This window comes from Pochonia chlamydosporia, assembly GCF_001653235.2.
Source record: "Pochonia chlamydosporia 170 chromosome Unknown PCv3seq00018, whole genome shotgun sequence".
NCBI classification, from domain to species: domain Eukaryota; kingdom Fungi; phylum Ascomycota; class Sordariomycetes; order Hypocreales; family Clavicipitaceae; genus Pochonia; species Pochonia chlamydosporia.
This window is the reverse complement of record NW_019154053.1, coordinates 14400-38203: the sequence shown is the minus strand read 5'-3', so window position 1 is coordinate 38203 and position 23804 is coordinate 14400. Positions and strand designations below refer to the sequence as shown.

General features: G+C 49.2%; 5 protein-coding genes across 5 annotated transcripts; 4 read left to right on the top strand and 1 right to left on the bottom strand.

The window, feature by feature from the left end:
• Positions 1 to 625: 625 nt before the first annotated feature.
• VFPPC_11387 (F-box-like domain-containing protein) lies at positions 626 to 2603 on the top strand (the record flags this gene model as incomplete). The annotated part of the gene is made up of 4 exons (XM_018289593.1): positions 626 to 679; positions 743 to 1182; positions 1240 to 2152; positions 2217 to 2603. The coding sequence occupies 4 exons, from the start codon at positions 626 to 628 to the stop codon at positions 2601 to 2603; spliced, it is 1794 nt and encodes a 597-aa protein (XP_018136290.1).
• A 3753-nt stretch (positions 2604 to 6356) lies between these two features.
• VFPPC_11385 (hypothetical protein) lies at positions 6357 to 9255 on the bottom strand (the record flags this gene model as incomplete). The annotated part of the gene is made up of 3 exons (XM_018289592.1): positions 6357 to 7437; positions 8270 to 8551; positions 8612 to 9255. 3 exons carry the CDS (start codon positions 9253 to 9255, stop codon positions 6357 to 6359), a joined length of 2007 nt encoding a protein of 668 aa, XP_018136288.1.
• A 684-nt stretch (positions 9256 to 9939) lies between these two features.
• Positions 9940 to 13983, top strand: VFPPC_11384 (nicotinamide N-methyltransferase; the record flags this gene model as incomplete). The annotated part of the gene is made up of 1 exon (XM_018289591.1): positions 9940 to 13983. The coding sequence occupies one exon, from the start codon at positions 9940 to 9942 to the stop codon at positions 13981 to 13983; it is 4044 nt and encodes a 1347-aa protein (XP_018136287.1).
• A 1946-nt stretch (positions 13984 to 15929) lies between these two features.
• Positions 15930 to 17342, top strand: VFPPC_11383 (beta-lactamase domain-containing protein; the record flags this gene model as incomplete). Its single annotated transcript, XM_018289590.1, has 1 exon — positions 15930 to 17342. The coding sequence occupies one exon, from the start codon at positions 15930 to 15932 to the stop codon at positions 17340 to 17342; it is 1413 nt and encodes a 470-aa protein (XP_018136286.1).
• A 688-nt stretch (positions 17343 to 18030) lies between these two features.
• VFPPC_18456 (protein kinase subdomain-containing protein) lies at positions 18031 to 22304 on the top strand (the record flags this gene model as incomplete). The annotated part of the gene is made up of 10 exons (XM_018294786.1): positions 18031 to 18254; positions 18302 to 18544; positions 18588 to 18624; positions 18732 to 19167; positions 19224 to 19258; positions 19306 to 19339; positions 19413 to 20048; positions 20100 to 21511; positions 22108 to 22242; positions 22299 to 22304. 10 exons carry the CDS (start codon positions 18031 to 18033, stop codon positions 22302 to 22304), a joined length of 3198 nt encoding a protein of 1065 aa, XP_018136285.1.
• Positions 22305 to 23804: the final 1500 nt, after the last annotated feature.

Sequence of the window (23804 nt, the reverse complement as noted above, 5' to 3'; positions counted from 1 at the left end):
CACGTGCAAAGGGAAAATTCTGAAAATTGAAGTAAAGGGATAAGCAAACTGGCCGCCCGGAGAGTGTTAAAAACATGAAGAAGCAGCCTACAGACTTGATCACTTGCACGAATTAAACCCCGGTACGTAGTTTAATTACGGATGATGTTCCCGTGTGATGTGGCTGCATACTAAGTTTGGGGTGGGATGGCGGTGGAGCCCTCTCAACGCGTCTTAGCTGCTGAGAGGACGCGACACGACAGGGAAGATTTAAATTGAACTGCCGTGTGCGCTACGACAATGTCAAGTGCATTTTGAAGATGCGTTTCAAAGGGGCGCCAGGGCCGGCTTGAAATGCTTTGTTCCCATCCGCTAGCCCTCTGTATCTAGTGCTTTCTCACCTCTGTCCGTTATTCAATGAACACTGATCACCGGGGGGAAGCCGACGATGATGCTACGTGTCTCCATCCATATTATCGACAGCCGAGGGGTTTTATTGACCTAACTCGAAACGAAGCACGGTGGACGAAGAGCCGCAACTCTATAGAACACCTCACTTCTACGGCAATCGCAGACCGAACAAGGCGCTGACGCATGCCCCTAAGGTCGAAGCTTGCAGTTTTATGGCATATATCGACGTAAAAAAATGGACGTCTTCAGCCGGTTGCCACCTGAAATGCTTGATATGGTGTTAAAAAATGTCAGTATTGTGGTAAATTCGCACGGAACAGTCCTGAACGCGACGACTAACTGTTTGATTTAGTTGATGGCACGAGATCTAGCGTCGATGAGTCTTGTTTGCAAATCTATTCGTTCAATGGTCACACGACGGTTATGGAAGTTCCTCGCTATCCGCACCAAAGATCCGTCTTATAAGTACTACATACCCGATCCAGCATACCCGTCAGAGGCACTAGAACACGTATTGCATCTCCACTTCCGATCCGATTGGGAACAGTTCCTCAAAAACAACATTGAAAATAACCGATGCATACACGAACAAAGGCGACGCAATATCATGACGGGGGCCGATATTGAAGATGTTGACCCTCCGGACTCCTTAGACCATGGTTCCACCACCGAAGACGAAGAGTGTGGCAAGTTGATCACGGGCATTCACTCTGACTGGCGTTTCAAATTTCTGGGTCAGCGTGCAAAAGAGATATTGGCCACGATAGAATCTGGTCAATTGCAGAGCTTCGCGTAAGGTGCATCCTCTGTTCTGTTTGGTAGTTTGTTGCACTAACAGCCTTGCTGTAGGTGGGACTTCGGGGTATGTGTGCCGGACGACTTGCTGGGGACGGACGGCGAAATCACGAAAAATCAGCGAAGCATTCGGTCTCTTAGTTTGATAACAGATTGTTACTGCCAGTGCTTGGGGGACGAAAGTAGCAAGGTAAACTTTACTAAATTTGAGAATCTGAGAGGTTTGCGATGGAAGGCACCAAGGGTTAACGACCTCGCATCGATTTTTGAGGCCATACGAGCAAACGCTGGCAGGCTGGAGAGTCTTGAACTGGATTTTGTTAGTTGGCGTTACATGGAAGGTATTCTATGTCTTTATCTGGGGAAAAGGGATTCCCTTGACATGGAGCTTGAGAAGTATTTTACGGCGCATCTCACGTCCGCAATACCCGACAGCGGATCAAGATTCCAGTCACTGAGGAACCTTTCCCTCTCCCACATTCCTCTCACGGCAGCAGCCGGTGAAGTCTTCAATTTCGACACGTTACGGTCTATCACACTGAGAGATTGTCCGGGCTGGTCTGCTTTTCTGCATGTCGGCCTGAAACCCGGCGACTTACTGCACTTGACCACTCTAGAGGTGAAACAGATTGAAATGGACTGGGCCAGTGGTCTAGTGGGATGGCGAGCGGACCTAGGAGATATTCTTGGACGTATCAAAGGCTTAGAGGAGCTTTTTGTATGTTTCCCTCGGGATCACCCAGATGTGGACATTTGGAGTGGCATTGCTCGCCACAAGGCCACTTTGAGGCGTCTCAGCGTCCATTCCCGAATAGGTTCCGAAAGAGAGGGCTTCTTCGATGATATGTACCTAGGCATACTCGACCACGAATATTGTGATCTCGATCAAAATCCCCAAAGTCCCGCACACCCTCTGGCGGGCCTCGCACTGGAATGTCTCGGTCTGTCTTGCTCGCCGGATTACTTTGTAAGTAGGAAGGGTGCTAGATTCCACTGTAAGCTCGATGAAGCTAACTTCATTAAATTCCTAGAAAATATTACTAAGCCCACTGCTTTCTAGTCCTATCCAAGTCATCCACATCCGCCAATCTCTATCGACTTACCATGCTCATAGTTTATGGCCTGTACATCGCACGGACTCGAATCGCCCTCTATCAGACGATCTTCGTCTCTTTGCTAACTGGGCTTTTGGACCGGAAGGGTTGAAGTCATTAAAGGTTATCTTTTTTGGGGACGCTTCGTTTGGCGCGACGGTGCAAGATCAGGTTGTCATACTCCAGCGCGATGAAACGATGCCGCATGCGTACAGAGCAATACGGGACTATAAGGGTAGGAGCGCCCTGAGGAGCCATGAATTTTTGCGGCGTTTTTGTGACTTTCTGGAAGCGTGCCCAAGCAAAGCTTTCTTCGAGGCGTGAAGAAACATGTATTAATACATGCACTACGTTGGCAGCAATATATCGCACGGGTATCTGTACTTAGCTCTTTGACTTCACCATATAACTTTTTAAACTGACGGATGGCTGTCGCCGTTTTTTGGCCGCAAGTGACAGGCTCTACTGCTGCACTCCATCGCAGCTGCAGTAGAGTCGGATTGTTACGGTAACCCTGAAAGACATTGGAAGACATGGGGTAGAGTTGGAAAAAAGCACAGCGACCGACAAAACGCCATAACTGGATGATGACCCATGCCGTCGGCAGGCTCCAGGCAGGAAAAAAAAGCCAACTTTGGCTAATAAAGACACGTATTAGAGAACTCTCACTTGCGCACGCATGAATTTTGCCATACCCATGTAATCGGACGTTGTTTTGCCGTGTTGCTATCATATCCGTTTACGGCCAATTTCTGTGTCAGACCGGTGAGGACATTCGGCTTCATTTGGAGTTTACGCGCCTACCGCGTCTTCCTAGTGGCCGTCATTGAACGGGAAATTCTACCAGAGTTTCCCCAATCACAATGTGGAGATGAGGGAGGCGATGGCGAAGTGGAGAGGGGTAGAGTCGGGGTGTCCCATTGGTTGTTTGGCCACAGCCACCATCACTTGACACAAAGCGCTCGACACAGTTCGAGGCGAGCAATATTTCAGTGGCGAAGACTCGCATCATTCAACCAAAGTGAAAAGCTGACAAGGCCAATGTGGCGCAGTGAGGTGGAGGACGCCTTGCGGCACTTCAAGTACACCTTTCTTACCGCTCAAGGCACTGAAAGTTTTTGTTCTTGCTGGGGCTGTCCGGGAGCTGTGTTTCCACAAGCAGTCCCAAACGCCCCGTAATTGCCTTGGGCCGAGAGCCTGAGACCACATTGCCGGTTCATTTTGAGGCTCCTTATGGGATTAGCTGATGAATTAATAAACTTCGTCATCAAAATGGATTGTAAATATTACAGTAATATAGTTCATCCCTGTTCTATCGGCCCGGTGATCTGGTGGTTCGTCTGTCTACCTCTACACAACTACTTTAGAGAAACAGACTTCTGGCTACCCAGGTACTCTGCCAGCAATGGCAGATGCTGCGGAGTATCTGGTGTGCATCGCCAGGCAGCAATAGGGTTCAGCTGCAGGTCGCACACAGCATCTATTTCGTATGTTACGGATCTCTGTCTCCGCGAAAAGGCCGCCATCAAGGCTAACCCGTCTTGTTCAGCGCCAAGTTTGGCGGAGTACAGTAGGTGGTGCGCTACAAATGCATGTCGACAGCCTCACTACCGCAACATAGGCCATGTGGCTGAATGACTCCCCAGGCGCTTATTACACTGACCATGCTATGGCCACATTCTCTTCAGCTCTTTTTTCACGGCATTTCACCTAAGTGGCTTAAGGAGATTAAAAGGTTGTTCGGCTTGAGCGATTTGAGCTTAGTGCCAGTGACGTTAAACACCTGAAGAGAAAAAATCTAGAGTGGAGGTCCCCCTCCGAAAAACAGAGGCAGGGAAAGAAAGAAACTCTCGTTCCTCGAGCATTCTCTATATCATTCTCTACCTAACGTTGGCTTTGCCGTCCTTCTGGCTGATCAGTATATTGGTTTAATCTCGAAGAACATTGAACGACATGGTCCAATTTCGCCTTGAGGACGTTGAGATTGCAGCAGACGCTTATGTCGCTTTCCATCTTTGGATCCGAAGCCGTCACGCCGTCCACAAGGCCCTGTCCAGTTTGTCTTCGAGGATTTGCTTGGATCCGATGGGTCAGAAAATGGAAATTGGACGCATCCGCGAACAATGGCTCCATATTTTGCCGTCTTCTTGTGATGGTCACTAATTTCTATGCCTCTGGTCTTGACTACGCGGCAACTTTCATCGATGTCGTATGGATGGACGATACCAGATCCTCAAATCGGGTTAGTCTATACGATGTTTCCGATTTTGGACCTTTTGTAACCCTGCCGGGGTTCGAGATGCCCGAAATGCCTATCATACCTGCCTGGCAAAATATATCTTTCTACATTCCTATTTTGTGTGCTCGAACGGGCCCCGTTCCAGCTTTTTGGCCAATCGAACTCCATAGTCTCTAACCCTGACTTTCAGCCAGGAAACGGGGGCCCTTTCCTGGTTTTGAGCGGAGTCACTGTGCAGTAAAAAGCAAAACGGGGGCTGTTCCGTATCCGCGCCACCCTGCGAGCAGCAGTAAGATGATGTTCATCTTAAACCAGATTATGGAGCCATAGTGACGCTCTGCAGCCTTGGTATTGGCCTCGAATCTGCCTTGTTGCTAATTTGACAGGGGTTAGTGACAGCTACGTTGTAAGTCAAACACAGCTGGGGAATCTCTTCAAAGCACCCTCCTTAACGCCACCTTCCGCGGATAAGACCTTGCATCTGTGGTGGTCCAGCTAAGACATCGGCAGTTCCAGACCTATCATCCAGCAAGTATTGGCAATATATTGGGCTACGACTGCCTAATCTGCAGCTCCTAATCCTGCTCACATCATGATTTATCACCAGCGCTGTATCTCTTCAACAGGGATATATATTGTACTGTGCACTTCGTGCTTCCGGTGCGATTCTCTCTTCCAATAAAATGGCCGCTCACACGCTATATCCAAGAACCGCTGTTCCAGAAGTACTGTAACGGTCCAAGCGAGTATATTGACAACTGGCTAGGCGACTATGAACAAGTAACCAAAGCTAAGGAGAAAAGGAAAAGGAGAGCTAGGAAGAAAGAGCTCGCAGAGCTCTTGTAGGCTTGTGAGCTTACTTCTGCTAATCTCGCTTGTTGCTGGGGGTTACCAGCGACAAGGCTGGAGACAAAGGCGAGAGTGCAAACTGAGCCACCATCGGGCTCAGCCCCTTACAGCTTTCAACTTGTTTGGTACAGAACAGTCACATCTAATAAACTCTATTGACAATGTAATGTAACTAATGTAACGTAATTTATTTATGCCCGGAGGAATGATCCCTAAAGGGCCATAACGATGCGCTACTTGCTCATTCTACCCTGTAAGCTAAACACCTAAAGCCCGACAATGGTTTCCTTCCTAAGCACCTGCAGCCTCATTTCGCCAACTGGCTGTCCTGCCCTGAGGTCATTCCCCCCGAGTAAGGGAATTGCTGCAGGGGCCTGACACTTTGGCTACGGGGGCCTGACTCTTACGTGGGCCTGACTTTTACCACTTTTGATTCGTCCAAAACTTTCGTAGCCCACTGGTACTTCCTTTCGAAGGCGGTGAACCAGGCTTCACTAACAGCACCTAATCCCACAACCTTGTCAATTCCAGGGCGATGGGGCACGATCGCAGCGGCGCTATTTAGCTCATGTTCCACATCACTAACAGTCACAAAACCTGATAAAAGGAGTGATACCGTTACGAGATAATACTAATCAATGGACGCTAGTTAATTTTGTTGCCTCACAACAATGCAACCTGCATCCTCGTCATCACCAGGGATGGACATCTTACGAATGTATCGAATCGAACGCCAAGGCTTGGCGTTCCAGTCGAAATGTGGCCCCTCTAGATTCGACTCGAATCGAACGTGTCTCCTATAGATTCGGATGGAATCGAATGCCAAGACTTGATCGAATTCGATTCGAATTCGATCGAGCGGTCGGGCATTTCCATTCCACGTGGGAAACGTCAAGAACTAGTCCGAACGAAGGCGGAAAAACGTCACGAGGACATGGTCACTTTATACGAGACGTCGCGGAACACAAGTCAATTAGGTACTGAGCATATTAAATGTCACCCGTCCCCTTGGGCGACACAAGGATGTCAGCCCAGGTATCTTCACTGAGGCTAAGAAGCGGCAATGAAGGTGTGTAGATCCCAGCTTTACTCCATGATCGAATGCATTGAGCCATCGCCACTATTTCCCTCCTCAGTCGGCTCCGCAATGGCACCATCATACGTCCAGAGCTGCTGAACGTCCTCTCGCTCTCCGCGGAAGACGATGGAATAGTCAGCATATCAACTGCCATTAGAGACAGTCGCGAGTACCGATGACCGTTAATTTTCCACCAGTCAATCGGCCTGCTTCTGTAGTGGTGACTGTTTACAACATCCTCAGCGCAGTACCGAGCATATTCATCGTCAGCCATCGCTCCCGCTGCCGACTGTTTTGTCTTTCGGGTGCTCTTGCCCCTGCGCGAGGACGCCGCAAAGGGCGAAGTCTGCGTACCTGGTGGGCCAGCTACACTCCTTGCAAGCCTCCGCTCGATGTAATCCATCGAGGCCCCGTCAGTCGAAGCGAACACCTCACAGCCAACTTCGCGCTCCTTATTCTCCCAGATCTCCAACAGTTTTTCTTCGTACTCCGATCGCCAAGTCTCGGTCTTACGGGATGGTACCCGAGACCAAAGTCGATCTAGAAGACGCCATTTCTTCGCCGGGTTGAAAACAACAGCGCCTACATAGGCGGCGCTAGTCAGACGGTTGTAGTATTTATGCAACTTCTTCCATCCAAGCTTGATAAAGACCTTGAGCAATTTCCGAGTTTTGTTGTCAAGGCCGTCGAAGATGGCAACTTCGACATCCCTCTTCTCCTTGCTCACTGGATCCTCAACCTCTTCCAATATTGTACCTTCAATGGCGCTTTCAAGGTGATCAAGGAGGATCTCGAAGACAGGGAAGTATTCATCGAAACTTCCACAAGTGGACCTCGCTCCGGGAATACCGCTTCCCTGAAGTTGTTTTGTGGCGATTTCGAATGGTTTCAGAAGCTTGACAAGTATCTCGATGACCTTCCAGTCATACGCACTTAACCGGTACTGTAGAACTGCTGGCCTCGTGTTCTCGCTAGCGCTCTCCGTCTCCGGACTGCAATGCGGATCATGATCACGGAAGTAAAACGGAGTAGAAGCATAAAATTATGAAATACTAGCTAAGCAGTCAGTTCAGGCGTAACAAGCCCAATCGGTTCGAACAGTAGCCTCGTCGCCAGCCATTACCGGGTTTCTTTGACCTTGTTCCACGAACTCCAATTTTCCCAGGTTCGGTATCACAGCTACCTTTACTACCTCCAGAGGTTGGGTCTTTGTCACAGCTTTCTGCAAATTTTAAATCCATGCTATATAAACGCTGCCACTTACCAGGCATACGTAAACCAGCGTATTCAGCGTGACACCATCGCGGCCTTCCTTGGGCGTCCTTCAAACAAGGCCGTGTTGAAAGCTGCCGGCGGTGGCCATATGAGCCTGAGGAGGAGAAGAGGAGAAGATAGGAAACTTCTGATGAAGGTGAATGCAGCTTCCATGTGGCCCAACAAAGTAATCCGCATCTTGTGACTGTGGCAAGTCTCAGCCGGCTGTCGGTTAACCATACGCGGGCACATTATCTCCAGCATGCATAAAAGGCAACATTGAATGCAGCCAATCATGTTTAATTCTCACTACACCAGCTCGCTGAGCCCCCAAGAAAGCCTGGATGGGCTGAATTGTGATGGGTGTTGAGTAACATACACGTACATCTGCCTTTGTCGAATCAGGCAGATGACCCGAAGTGAGCCGGAGAAAGGTGACAAACAAACTTTGCTTTTTTTTTTCAATCCGGCCTAAATGCCTTGTACACCTGCATCGCTCCTTCAATGCTTTGCACCATCCCAAAAAAGATAGTCAGGGATAATACAATAATGGCAACCCAGAATGTGTACCATTGGACGCCATTTCTGCGATCATACCACCATTGGGAAATCGTTGAGGGTCGAGCTTGGTCAAACGCTTGCTTTAGAATTACAATTCGGTCATGCCAGAAATGGAATTTGGCGATTTGTCTGTCGTCGAGCCTTAATGGGTCGCACCCGAACAACGACCTGTCCAATTTGGAGGCCTCCGGATGCTTGCTGAGCCACTTTCGAGTTTGGAGGTCGTGCGGCGGGAAGAGAAGTGATAGAGTCCGCAACGTTTCTTCCTTCAGACGGATAGGTAATACGTTGCTGTTTATTGTTAGCCACCATCCGCAGGCCGCCGGGAGTTTATCACAGACAAGCACAGACCTTTGCTGTTGCCTCAAAAACGGCACACAGTGGAATATTGCCACAATCTTTTCTTCTTCGTCAATCATCCGCAAATGGTCTCCCAAGTTGTCCGTTGGCTTGAATTGGATGCCTGCAATGCGCTCCAGGTTCATCGCCGTAAACATTCGTTCTAAACGTATACTTTCCCCGCCAAGCTGCGGTGGCTCACTGAAATAGTCGTGCAGGAAGTCCTGGAGACTCCCACTCTCCCACCTCAGTTGGGTTTGTCTGGATATGACGGGGTTCTTAATAGCAATATTTACCATGGCATATAGTCGAGCTGACAGGTCAATTGTGCCGTCAATGATGTCGTCCTCGTTGGGCCGACCACGAAGGGCAAGTCTTGATCTCAAATTCTGGCGCAGCACCATCCTTGGGCTTGACTGCTCGAGCTGGCGGACGATATCGATGATATCGTCGTGTGTTCTAGCAAAGACATATTGCCCTTGATCGATCAGCGCATCATGACATTGTCTGGTATAGTATTGAAAATATGAATCCCAAACACAGTCGGCTTGCTGTGTCCTGGAGAGTGTATCTGTCGGCCAGAAGCTGTTGACGATGTCTCTTCGAGTGGCATCGTCCAGGGGAGACTTGTTGAGTGATCTATTTTGACTTGTCATGGTGTCACTTCGCAATGGCGATGGAGCTCTGAGAAGCGCTGGTAAACGTCGACGAATTGTTTGCCAGTGTTTTATATGGACCATTAGAACGCCTCAGCTATGCCCAGACGATTTGGTGTCTCTAGGACCTGAAAGCAACAGATGCCCCGTTTTTCGTGACGCTACGTGACACTGATGGCCGAGTCCAGGAGGCTGTTTTTATCAAAAAGTGTTTTATTGGCATCGGGCTGTGCTTACAACGCAACACTGCCCCTGACGACGTCTGAGTTGCTGGCGGAAACCGCGAATAGACTGAGCCAAGTGGGAAAAGCAGCATGATAGAAAACTTTTCAAACTTGACAGTATTTGTCATAAAAATGACCACCCTGGCCGTGGCTTCATGTATGCTATACAGCTGAGAGTTGAACAAGGCTTTGCCTGACGCCGAAAGGTGCATGCATGCGCCTCGTAGTTTCTGGCAATGCCACGTCACATCGAAAACGCTGTCCGGGATGGGTCAGACACAGAGAGGACAACTCAGAGATGTGTCGGGTTATTCCGGGCAAGTATGTCGATGTTCTGCTCATTAAACCATCACGGTCCCCTGAGTCATTCGGCGGGAAGATCTGTGTCATCACCATTCATCTCACTTGAAGCCTCTCAAATTCAACTTTCAGGCCGTATATTCCCCTGAATATTCATGTAATGGCGAGCCAATTCATCCAAGCCTTGACTTCTCGAGGCCGCACGCGTCTGCGCAAGGAGTACCCATCAGATTGCTTTGGGACTTGTGTCGGCTCCCTCAACCTTGCACAATATTGCTGGGTTGCGAAAGGGCCAGTACAGAGGCTATTCTACTCTGAAATCAAAGACAAATTATTAGCTCACCTGGACGGCTGGTTTGGATCTGTGTCCAGCGCGGACGGGATTACTCTTACGCTATATATGATTGGCACCAGCCACCGCACGGCATCTCCAATCATTCTGTTTATCTGCAAGGACACATCATACAGCAAAGAAGCCAGAAAGTTCATCAAGGCCGTTGGAATACTCAAAGAATACCCGGGATTTAGGACCGGTCACGTAATGGAAGACCCGGGTTGGGGTGCAGAGCTAGTCCAGCTTGCGTCTGATGAAGAAATGGCTTCCAACATGCGGCCTTTGCAGCCAGTGGAAGAAGTTTTCTATGACCGGACGACACCTTTGCGAGCTACGGGCATGACCATCTTTGTGCGTCATGGATCTTCTATGCGTCCCGCAACGGGGAATCTTATTCAAACTCACGGCCGATCGTTTTATCTTACGGCTGGTCACGCCTTCTTTGAAGGAAGCAAGCTAAAACCACAAAGTTTGGGGCAGGACGATGATTTCGAAATTGACAGCGACTCCGAAGCGGATTACGACGATGAACTGGATGCCATGATCACGAGCATCGGTAGTCAAAGCCCTGATGCATGGTCAGATGACAATGAGTCAGTGAATTATAGTGTTCAAGATTACTTATCCGAACAATCTTCATATTGTAGCTTTTCTACCCCAACATTCGACGCATCACAAGGTAGCGGTACGACACCGGCTTTATTCTCATTCGAGCAGGCATCTGACAGACTCTTGCCTTTTGTTAAGCGTGAGGCCGACTACTCTAGTCGAGAAATCGTCGTGCCGCCTGCAAACTTGCTCTCACTGGTCGGGAAGCTGGCGGTTTGGTCAGTAGATAAGGACTGGGCTCTCATCGACATTACTGAAGTTTGGAACTCTCAAGTTTCCTCCCTCCTTTCAGACAGCGCTTCCGGGCTCTCAGATGCTCCCTTGGCTATGTATCCATCGGAGAATGCGAGGATTTTTGCGTGCACTTCCTCTGGGGATCGCATGACTGGCGTTGTCGCCGGATCACCCTCTTTCACTAGGGTACCGCATGGCAAGTCGTTTCAAGAAGTATTTCCCATCAAATTTGATGGGCCGCTTGCCAATGGAGATTGCGGCTCTGTGGTTCTTGACGCGACTACTGGCGAGATCCTCGGCCATATAGTGGCAGGATGCCGACAAACGGGATTTGCCTATGTGATGGCCGCTCATCATGTTTTTCCGGAGCTTCTTCTCTCTGTAGAGGACTTGCCTGGCGCGACGAACAAGCAAGTAGCTTCTCTGATGGCAATCACTATAGCCCAACCTGCAGAGTATTGCCAAATAGGACCGTACGAAATCGATTCCTATACTACCGACAGTGAAAACACGCAGACTGCTACTAAGGAGGATAGACCCAAGGCAGCCAACCCTAGTGGCAATGGCCCTGAGCAAAAGTATGGTCGGCTTTGGACCGCAGCCAGTTATTCTGGACCTGACACATCATTTTTCGGTCAATCAAAAGAGACATATAAGCTACACCAGCTCCTTGAAGGGATTCGCACGACGGCCTCGACACTGTCCGGACGAAGCAGCATAGACGGCGAGCATGCGCTAGAGATTTTGGATGACCCATTTAACGACATGTGTCTTACGAAGGCTAATAGTACTATTCAGCAGCGGTCGTCACCCCCCTTCCAGCGATGGTGGGAGAGTACCGCCGACTGGTTGTCACTCTCGACGTACAGAAATAACCTGGTCTACAGCTCTCTCAACATTCACACATCTCTTCCTGGGGTCAAATCTTGCAAATGTTCCTTGCAATATATCAATAAAGTTGACCAGAGTAATCCTGTGCCCAGGAAGGGCCGGCGGAAGGGGTTCTCTACCCAAGTGGACGAAGGCAGACCGCAGAATGCCCGTGTGAACGCAGTTTGCCTTCCGTGCCGTGTCCAAAAAGGCGGTTCAAGATCCACAGTACCAATTGGCCAAGCGTGCATGGCATTTATGGAGGCCAAGACTGACAGAGCCATCGCTGGTGGTGGTGTCAACATGTCAAAAGTTTCGGTATGTCTCATCTTTACCGCGTCGAATGGGAATAGCTTAATCAATTTGGCACAGCGTCCGATACGCAGAATCGACGATATGCCCCAGAAAGAGAATGGCTCGATGTGGAATCCTACGTACTCCTCCTATGCGAATTGGAAGGAAGGCATTGCCCCAGAGTCTCCAAACGTGGTACAACTCCAGCGTCCAGCCAATGAATTCGACCATCTAATTTCACAGATGTACGCGCTTCAGCGGGATGAACCACAATCCCCAGGGACTACCAACCGTTTGGAAATAGCATTACCCGATACCGAGGTCGAGCTCATAACATCGACAGTGCCCAATCCAGAAATCGTTCCAGATCAGGAACTTTCGGCGATCAACGCAACAGAAATCAGTCCAGATCAGGAGCTGACAGCGACCAACGTCCAACCAACAAGAGTAGTAATCACCCAGAAATTCGTCTACCGTGGCTTGGATCCTGTTTTAGACGCAGCCCTGACTTGGTGCCAGCGACCGATCGGCCACCCTGCCGACAGCCAGTTTCAACCTGGATCTTCATCCATCCGGCCGCAACACCAAGCGGGATTAGATGTACATCCGGCACCGTCGAACGAAAATGAAAAGAGTCATCAAAATGATATAAGAAGCTCGCGACCAGACGAAGCAGGCTCTGGATTGATACAAAAGGCTCTCCCATATTCCGTGTCAGACTCAGGCCGTACAGCAAATGCAGCGTCCTATTATGGACCGCTCGGCATAAATAACCCTGACGCTGCCCTACAACAACATACCACTGATTCAAGCTTTGTGCGGCCATGGAAAGAAAACGGAAACCTTCTAGGACTGGGACCTGGCAACATTCGCGCATCAGAGGGTTCCGTTTCCGAGGCACCGCATTCACTTACAAACGTCACGGCTGAGTCCGATTCGTTTTGGGCCAGTGATGGCGCATCATTTGTATCACAAAACCCCCGGTATCCTTACAAGGGAGGCAATCTTGAGCCGGGAACGCCGGCCACGCCACAAACCGGCCGATATCTACATCCATCCTCGTCAAGTGCAAGTTATCGTGACGCATCTAGAGGCTCACATAGCTTAGGAAACAGAAAAAGGAGAGCTTCGTCGCTATCAGCTGGCAATGTCTCGCGCCAGTTGTCGAGAGGGGGGATGCCAGCAGGCTTCAGGAGGGCAAATAGTCAACGTTCTACCCAGGACCATTCCCAAGGCGATAATGACTTTGGTGAGCGCCCCTGGGCTTGCCCATTGGCACAGAAATGTGGTGATTCCAGCCATCGGTGTTATGGATGGACCTTCGCCGACGTCTCACGCGTCAAGCAGCATCTGAACAGAGATCATGCTTCGGAGATCACGGAAGACCAGTTCAAAAAGATAAGTGTCCGCATGCCGACCAAAGAAGTGGAATCCTGGAACAAAATATTTCGCATTCTCTTCCCCGAAAATGAACAACTACCAAGTCCGTTCTTTAATGCTCAGTTTGATGTTCAACATCGAATCAGCCCAGAAAGCCTAAGAGATCATCTGTTATCAAGGGTAGAGGACCTAGACCACATGTCATCAGAACAAATAGAAGGGGTTAGACGGTTCATTGCGGAAACTTCACACACCTTTTTGCACCAAGCAAGTCATGATTCCCGGCATGACCCCAAAGAACCAAGTGCCCATTACGGCCTTGGATCGGGCCCGCAGCAACAGGGAAGCCAAGGAAACATACAGCACTCGTCACAGAGCTTTGAGAAACATACAGAGGCATATCCGAGTGTGCTACCAGATGAAGTCTCCAGGGGAGGGCTACTAGGAGGTGTAGGCGATGGGAACGTCATGCTTTCTGGATAAGATGAACAACAACTACCATTTGGGCATGCAACTGGGCTTAATACAGAAACTCCAACTGTGCCAGCCAATTCAATTGACCTCCAGTCGATATCCGTGTTTACAAACACGGCTGGCGATTAGGAGCCAGATTGACATATCGCCATGACATTGAAGATCTTCTTTTGTGTGTACTGGTAAGACTGCATCTACCGAGATTCGATACCCTCCTAGCGAAAGTGAGCCATTCCTGCTGACTTCACAAAAGAACAATATTTGAGACAAAAGAGAGAGCGAAGCTGCTGAATCTCCCTCGTTGGACCCGTCCAAAGATGGGGGAATTCTGTTTGGTGCTCCGATGCACGATTTCGTATTAGTAGATATCGCCCGGAGCAATCCGGGGCCTTGGCGTTTGTTCTTTTGTATACTTGCATCTTCTGATGATGCTGGGAGTTGGCGGCAAAACACCTGCATAAACGGCTCCCAGTTTCGGGATGCTCTAGAGTTGCAAGGCTTGGGATTAAAAATCTGGTTCAATGCAAATTGCAATGGTATTATCACGGTCATGAGTTCTAGACCTTGTCAAGGCACTTTTGTAACCGGCAGACGACACAACATATGTCGGCCTGATGTAACACATCAAATTTCTAGATATGGAGTAAACATGAACGGGTTTCGTTTAATGCTGAGCACGACTCAAAATGTGACATAGATTCCAAACACAGTGAAGCGCAGAAAATATTGACGCTGCACCATGCATGAGAGGTTAGAGTGATACGGGATGAACAAGAGGAGGCGGGATATTGTGTATCTAGACAGCAAGGGAGTACGACGTTTGACGTCACCGCAATTCTTGGGGATGTTGAGACAACAAGCCGCAAGGAGGAGAAAAGAAAAGCATCAATAAGTGGTATGCTGCATGCAGTTCACTCGCTTCGAACACTGGCTGGACGGCCCTCATCTCGCATTGCTTCATCTCAAGATTGGACAAGCAATTGCGGACGCCAAGCGGTGACCTCCACAGTACGTCTCCAGATTGCGTCGGGGCGGTCCTGAAAACAATCCAATTGTTTGATAGAAGTTACAGCAATATGTCATGTGTGACCTAGTGCATGATGAATGCTGGTTCCTAGCTGTTAACGAGGTAATGGCTCTTGACACCGGATTCGTACTTCCGCGCAGGAAATCTGTAGTGTAAGTCGGAATGCAACATCCTAGACCTGCAACTAAATATTCAGGACACCAGAAACTGGGGGTGGTACACCACGACTACGTTGGCTTGGTAAATGAAGACATTTATTTACCGACAAAGAAGACAGACCAACGTAGCAGTAATTACCAACTGCATACGCTACTTGCAATCTCGAAGCTATTGGATGTCAAAGAGCCTCAAAGATAATGCGTTCTCTCCCAAGTTGTGACAACTTGGCAATAGGAAAAAGCAGATTGCCCAATATGCGTTAAGATGGGCACGTCTTGATGCAGGCTTAGCGATCTCGGCCGAAGTATTGCTCAAGTTGAATGCAAGTCTGAGGGTCCTTCTGTGGGTTCCATGTTCACTGAGAGTCTAGGCCACTGTAAATGCGACTTGAACACACATAACTTAATCTCGTCTTTTGTAGCTTGTGTATGTCATCTGCGGTGCGCCGTGAACTATCAGAAATCACACATCTATAACTGAGCCGACGCTGCTATTCGCGCACACTAGCTCCGCTTGCCTACCATCCGAGCTCAAAATCGATGCAGGTTTCCGTTCTGGCTTCCGGAACAAGAATCACCATGTGACTCGAGCAGTCGTACCAGCTTCAGTTGACGGCTAGCATGTGTATCTCTTTGTCGAGCAAGATATTTAAATGAATGGAAGCGCTCTTCAATCGGCTTGAAGATAGAGACGTCTTATCTACATTGTTCACTCACCAATTCACGTTATTCAAAGCTTGCTATCAAAAAGTCAACTCCTTGTGACCAACATGTCTCTACCTGCGAAACCTGTCGATCCCAACAATCACGACTTTGAGTTTGCTCAGAGTGGTCTGGTGGCAACTTTGAGCAATCCTCAAATCTTGTCGGACTTGAGTGGCGATGTTGTCTGGGATGCTGATGCGTATCAGTTTATGTCGGAAGAGTGTCCTCCCACCGCAAATGAGCTGCTATGGCGACAAGGTCAACTCTGCAGCGTCACAGCAGGCCTTTATCAGGTGACCAGCGGCATCTATCAAGTACGTGGCCTTGACCTCGCCAACATGAGCATTGTCCAGATCCCAAAGACGAACAAGATTATCATCGTCGACTGCTTGACCTCTGTTGAAACAGCTCGAGCAGCCATTGAACTCTACCAAGTCTATCACAACAGTCAGTTCCAGCAAAACCCTGAAATTGAGGCACTACTCTACACCCATTGTCATGTGGACCATTTCGGTGGTGCGCAGGCCATCGTAGATATAGCTGGTCCGGACCTCCAAATCATCGGCCCAGAAGGCTTTCTCGAACATGCCGTCAGTGAGAATGTGTACGCCGGAGCTGCCATGTCTCGAAGATCCATCTACATGTATGGAGAAGGATTGCTCAAGTCTGCAGACGGTCAAATCGGTTGCGGCCTGGGGCAGGTGCCATCAACGGGACAGAGTTCCTTGGTGGCCCCGAAACAGAGCATCACAAGTGATGGCGTTCTCAAGCCTGGGATTGAAGGGCTAGAGATCATTTGCCAACTGACCCCCGGGACAGAGAACCCTGCCGAAGTAAACTTTTTCTTTCGAGACTATAACGCTCTCTGCATGGCTGAAAATGCAACACACGCCCTGCACAATATCCAAACGCTACGCGGAGCGCCAGTTCGCGACGCGAGACTTTGGTCTCGATACCTCGATGAGTCCATCACTCTTTTCGGAGACATGACCGATGTGGTATTCTCCAGCCACCATTGGCCAACCTGGAAGTCTGCAGGCGAGAACAGTGATGCTACAAATGGCAAAGCTGACGACTCGCAGAACTTGGTCTTGACCTTCTTGTCAGAGCAGCGTGACTACTACGCGTACCTTCACAATGAAACACTACGTCAACTGAACAATGGTAGCACTCCTGTGGAAATTGCCGAGCAGATTAAGACGCCGCCTGCTCTGAGCGCGCGAACGAACCCGCAGGGTTACTATGGTTCAGTCAGTCACAACGTCAAAGGAATTTATGACAAGTATATGGGCTGGTTTGACGGCAACCCTGCGAACTTATGGAGACTCCAGCCTACCGATGAAGCAACTGAGTACGTCAAATGCATGGGCGGCAGCAAGCTGTCCTTGACAAAGCCAAGGAGTACCAGAACAATGGAAACCTACGATTTGCCGCTACTCTCTTGGATAAATGCATTTTTGCCGATCCCAGCAATGTGAATGCAAAGAATCAACTGGTATCTATCTATACGACGCTTGGGCAGGGAGCAGAAAACGGGACCTGGCGGAACATATCTGTGATCAGAGGTCCGTACGGGTTCGGGTTGGGCTTGCAGCGACTGGGAAAGTGGACACACTCAGTAGAGGTGTCACCATTAGGATCAATCAAGCAGAAGAGTCTACACTATCCCTGCGCAGATTGACCGGCCAATACAAAGTGGCCGTACCGTCTTCACCACCCCTGCAGCCCCATACCATCCCTGCCATCTAAGTAAAGCTTTACTCCTTATGGAATGCTTGTTCATAGTCGCCTAGCCAAGTATAGTCGCTTGGACCATTACAATCTACAACGAGAAGAACCACAACCACCCATGACAACGGCGCCGGGCTTCTTTAGGCAGCAGGATTGGGGCGACGCTATTGGCCACTAGGGCCGGACCGTGAAGAGGGTCCTCTTAGTTCCTACAATTCTCGGCGGCAAGTGACACGGTTTGAATGGCTGGCATGACCTCCTTCATTGCAGGTTACATCCATCATTCTCCACATTGCGTGATCAAACCCAAGGGCTGTGCTCTTCATTACAACCTGAAATTACCAGTGCACACTGTTGACCTCCCACTACAATACTAGACATATTATATCTTGCGAATAAGGTAAAACAGGCAAAACGGCGAATGCTGCGGCCACCATGGAGCAAGAAGCTACACTAAATCACGGCGGCGAGCCGAACCCAGTTGACACTACTGGCTTATGCCTACTGTCCCTGGATGGCGGCGGCGTGCGGGGCCTCTCGTCACTCTACATCCTCAAGAGCATCATGGATCGACTAAACCATGCCCGGAAGCAGATCAAACTCCCTCCAGTGAAGCCGTGCGAAGTGTTTGACCTTATCGGAGGCACAAGCACTGGAGGGTGAGTGAACTTGTCATCGTTGGTCCGACGCGCTAACTATCAGCAAGCCTCATCGCGATCATGCTCGGCCGGCTCGAGATGGATGTCGACAAGTGCATTGACGCGTACAGCGAACTTGCCGCAGCAGTGTTTGGCAAGAAGCTGAGCTCGTTCCCTGTCAACCTTAAGGGCGATATCAAGGCGCGGTTCGACTCGACGAAGCTGGAGAACGCAATCCGGAAGGTAGTGGAGGACAGCGGGGCATCTCAGCAGGACCTGTTTAATAACGGCGCTGAACGCGGATGCAGAACGTAAGCACATGACTAATTAATTTGATATTTCTAACATAGCCAGCTTCGTTTGCACCGCCGACCGTCACACAAAGGGCATCGTCCGCCTCCGAAGCTACAGCCTCCCTCACGAGCCAAGTATCCGCGCCACGATATGCGAAGCCGCCCTCGCAACATCTGCCGCCACAACTTTCTTTGAACCCGTTAGATCGGTGACCGCTCGTTTGCCGACGGCGGACTAGGCGCAAACAATCCTGTGGACGAGGTAGAGGGTGAGGCGTCGAACATATGGTGCTCTGAGACGGGAGACCTGAAGCCGCTGGTCAAGTGCTTTATCTCGATTGGAACAGGGAACCCAGGCAAGAAACCATTCGAAGATAGTATGATTAAGTTCCTCGGGCAGACATTGGTGCAGATTGCCACTGAGACGGAAAACATGGAGAAAAGATTCATAGCAAGATGGGCCCGGCATTTCGATGAGAAGCGGTACTTCAGGTTTAATGTCGAGCAGGGGCTGCAGGAAATTGGGCTTGAGGAGTACAAGAAGAAGGGGCCGATACAAGCAGCGACGGAGGGCTACCTCACGCATATAACACAGAAGTTCCGAGTAAGGGACTGCATTCTGAATATGAGACTCAAAGAGAGTGTGTATCTCGAGGACTTTGCGTAGCGAATATGGACTTTTAGCTGATGTTTGCAGACAAGACTGAGACTTACTTTGCCGCTGTTATACATGTATGTGCATTAATGCAAGCCAGCCTGTTCCTTGCTGACTTGTACAGGAATATATCGTCCGCACCATTCGACGGCAGTCAGGTACGAAGACCGTGACCTGATCATGCTATTGCTATGACTCCAAATTCATCGCTAACCAGTCTTTTGTATCTAGTTCACCTCTTTCACGTACCGTTACATCTTACCGCTGTGCCAGTGATTGAAAATTTCGTGGGACGGCGAGCCGAACTAGACGAGCTATGGCAGTATTTACAGCCGACGAATTCCCAGTTGCGAAAAGTTGCGATTCTTCATGGGCTTGGGGGGATAGGAAAGACCCAGCTAGCGATTCGCTTCGCACGAGACCACAAAGACGATTTTACAGCCATCTTCTGGCTGAGTGGCAAGGATCGAGGCACAATCTTGCAATCTTTGAGCTCTGTCTTTCCCCGATTACCAGGACAGTCACCGCATACGAAAGCGGTCAATGACGAGGAGGTGGAGCAACGAGCAAGGTATGTCCTACGCTGGCTCGCATTGGAAGGAAACTCATGCTGGCTCATCATTTTTGACAACATCGACCAATACTCCCCTACCAGTAGCGCTGCTGGTAATGCATACGATATTGCAGAATTCTTCCCTGCGGCCGATCATGGCTCCATTCTCATTACCTCCAGGCTCCCAAAGTTGACTGAACTAGGGGAATCCTTCCCGGTCATTAAACTGGACTCCGATGATGCAATCAAACTACTCTTGCAATGCAGCCATTTATCAACAAAGAATACTATTAGCCGTCCTGAAAATGATCCAGGTACATAAACGTCTATTACGCAGATCTTTCTGATGGTACTAATGTAGGTAGATACCCTTGCTCTTGCTAATCGACTAGACGGACTTCCATTGGCAATCGCCATCGCTGGCGCCTTCATGCGTAAAACTGGAGCCAGCATCACTGAGTACTGGAAGTATTACCAAGAATCCTGGTCCGAGTTACAGCTGGAATCAAATCCTGAGCGCCAGTACCCACAGGGAAATATGTTACAAACGTGGATGATCTCATATTGTGAGATACAAAAACGGGACGCAGATGCAGCAAAGCTACTACTTTTATTTGCTCGTTTTGATAATCGAGATATCTGGTATGAATTGATAAATGGCAGCCGCTACAGCCCGAATGTCCCAATCTGGCTGCAAAGGACTATATCAAGCGGACTGGCGTTCAAAGCAAGTGTTAAGACGCTCATTGGGTTTTCTCTCCTCGAGACAAAGGGGCAAGATGAAAGCTACGCCTTGCATCCAGTGGTACAAGACTGGTGCATTTACCTTGCCAGTATAGACAAAGATGTGGATTTTAGGAAGTTCGATGAACTGGCGCTAATATCCGTAGGGTACTCTGTCCCCAGCCCAAGTGCCAGAAATTACGCCCAGCTTCAGCAGCGGCTTATTCCACACGCGAATTACGTACGGCATAGGGTTTGGTGGGGAGATAATATTGCAGTATGGGAAGCATTTCTGCTTTTGGGGAACGTCTACAGGGATCAGGGGAAGCTGCAAGATGCAGAAGAGATGTACCAGCGAGCACTGGCAGGCTACGAGGCGGCTCTGGGTTCACATCATCCGTCCACTCTTATTGCAGTTAACAATCTTGGGGCTCTCTATTTTGGCCAGGGGAAGCTGCAAGAGGCAGAACAAATGTACCAGCGAGCACTCACAGGCCACGAGCAAGCTCCCGGTCCAGATCATCCGTCCACTCTTGATACAGTCAATAACTTTGCGATTCTCTACTCTGATCAGGGGAAGCTGCAAGAAGCAGAACAGATGTTCCAGCGAGCACTAGCAGGACGCGAGAGGGCCCTCGGTCTAGATCATCCGTCCACTCTTGATACAGTCAACAATCTTGGGATTCTTTGTAGGAATCAAGGAGAAATGCGAAAAGCAGAAGAGCTGTTCCAACGAGCACTGGCAGGCTACGAAAAGGCTCTCGGTCCCGATCATATGTTCACTCTTAAAGCGGTTAATAACCTTGGGGCTCTTTACTCTGGTCAGGGGAAGCTGCAAGAGGCAGAAGAGATGTATCAGCGAGCACTAGCAGGCTACGAGAAGGCTCTCGGTCCAGATCATACGTCCACTCTCCTTACAGTCGACAACCTTGGGGCTCTCTGCTCTGATCAAGGGAAGCTGCAAGAGGCAGAAGAAATGTACCAGCGAGCACTAGCAGGCTACGAACAGGCTCTCGGTCCAGATCATACCTCCACCATTGATACAGTCAACGGTGTTGGGGATTTGTATATAAAACAAGGAAGGGAAGCTGAAAGAGGCAGAAGAGATGTACCAGCGAGCACTAGCAGGCTACGAGAAGGCTCTCGGTCCACATCATACGTCCACTCTCAATACAGTCAACAAGCTAGGGCTTCTCTACTCTTATCTCGAGTCGTTAATAGCATGAGTACGCTTGAAACGCAACAGGGGTTAATTATTACTTACTTACTTACTTTCTTACTTTTATTAACGCCCGGTGGAGAACTCCAAAATGGCAACTATAAACCTATGACATGTGTACATTCTGAAACCAGGCTTTATCTCATTAAGCCCATACGTCCTTGTTATCTAATTTCTGCTTTTGCAATATCCTTTGTTCGCTAGTGATGTTGTACTTTTCGTACAACACTGTTGTACGTACGTACGTACAAGAAGAAAAAGTACGTACGCGTACTGCGTACGTACGATATTCCAAATAGGGGAATTTGTGGGTCACATCGTACAAATACGGAGCTGTACAAAAGCTCTGTTGGCTCAACGCACTCCTGATTTTGTACCAATTGAAGGTATCGCTAAAAAGATGGCGCCCACCAAAGCTAACCCTAAAAAAGCGCTGGGCGGATCTTGAGGAGAAGGACTGGCTAGAACTCGAAGATTCATATCTCGAGTTATTTGTGAATGCGCAGGGCAAGAAGGTCTGGATGGACGGCGCGATGGCCTCAACCAATGAGGATTTTGAGTGGGAGGTGTATTACAGTCGACGGGTGATATATTGGGTGTTGACACTGAGGTGGAATCTGAGGTTTGAGGCTCAAAAATGGTGCAAGGGCAGGGCTCACTATTGCCCAAAAAGGAAGGGGAAATTTGTATGTATGTACTGTACTGTACAACCCCATTGTACGTACGGTACTAGGGCTAAAATACAGTACTGTACGTACACGTACTGTACAAGGCCACATCACTATTGTTCGCTTCGGTTTCTCGTGTTTTATCATGCTCCACAGCGGGCTAGCTTGGAGCCTACGAGCGCAGACAAATCCAACTCTAGCAGAATAGAACATGTTGCATGGGCCAAGCAGCCAATCACGGGGCAATATTAGCCATGTGGGGATAATGTTTTCATTCAGAATACTTCATACCAAATGCTGGATCAGCATTGGCCAGATTTTGTCGTAAGCGATTGCGCCACAACGAACCAGGGTTCATGAACTAATCAAACCCAAGTGACTGCTGAGACGCGATGCCCTGTTCAGCTTGGTAGGTGGCTAAGTGTAACAGTCCAAGCAAGCGTATTGACAACTGGCTAAGCGACCACACGAGTATCTAAAAGCTAGAGAAGAAAGAGAAAGCAAAACAAGAAAGAGGAGAGCTTGAGGGCTGAAGGAAGGAGTATTGATAATCTCGGTTGCGGTGGGTACCGCCCCGGCAGTGGCCGGGGTGGAAGGCGAGTGAGCCACGCTCGGGCTCAGCCCGCTACACAAAGCTTAACTGGATAGTTGGGAACCACCACCCTTTGAATGAAACAAATTCGCCGAGGAGGTTCTTTGTGTTCGTCATGGAGCCGTTCTGCATCTACACCACTTCTGCGTGGTGGTTTGATCGCGATGCTGCTTTGCATGTGTAGCGAATGAAGTGGAGGCACACTTGCGCATTTGCCATAAGAATGTGCCATTAAAGTTGTTCAGCGCCTACCAATATTGTCGGACCAGAAATACGCCAAAACCGACATCAAAATGACATCTCAAGAACAATGTCGGATCGACCATGCACCAATTTTGGCACCTACAATGCTACTTAACTTACAGCTTGAGATGTATTTAAATAAATAGCTAAAGCTGGCTTTTTGCACCTCCTTGACGGCATCCGTTTCTCTCCGCGATTTCCGTCTTAAACAGCCTAGTCGACGTCCAGTGTCACACCTGCATTGTACATTCATCCACCTACGGCGTATTGCCTGTGCCAGGTTTCAATTACATAGCATTTTCTCTACTTTGCAGGAAGTGAGTAACTAACGGCTGAATAAAGAGCATATTATTTCTCTAATGTAGTTTGCACAGGCAGTTTAGCCGCACTGAGCCGGAATTAATAGCTGAATACAAGTTTCATTCAGCCTTCATTCTTGAGCAAATCCGCCAGAACCAGCTCTAATCGAAGCGCCAATTTGCTATGGCCATATGGACTCTTATGCTCCAAATCCACTGCAATGAATTATTGGCAAAGTGCCTGGCTGTTGGAGGTCAGAAAGACACATCTAGCGGGCCTCAAGTCAAACCACGTCTAATGTAATTGGAGTAATGACACTCTTACC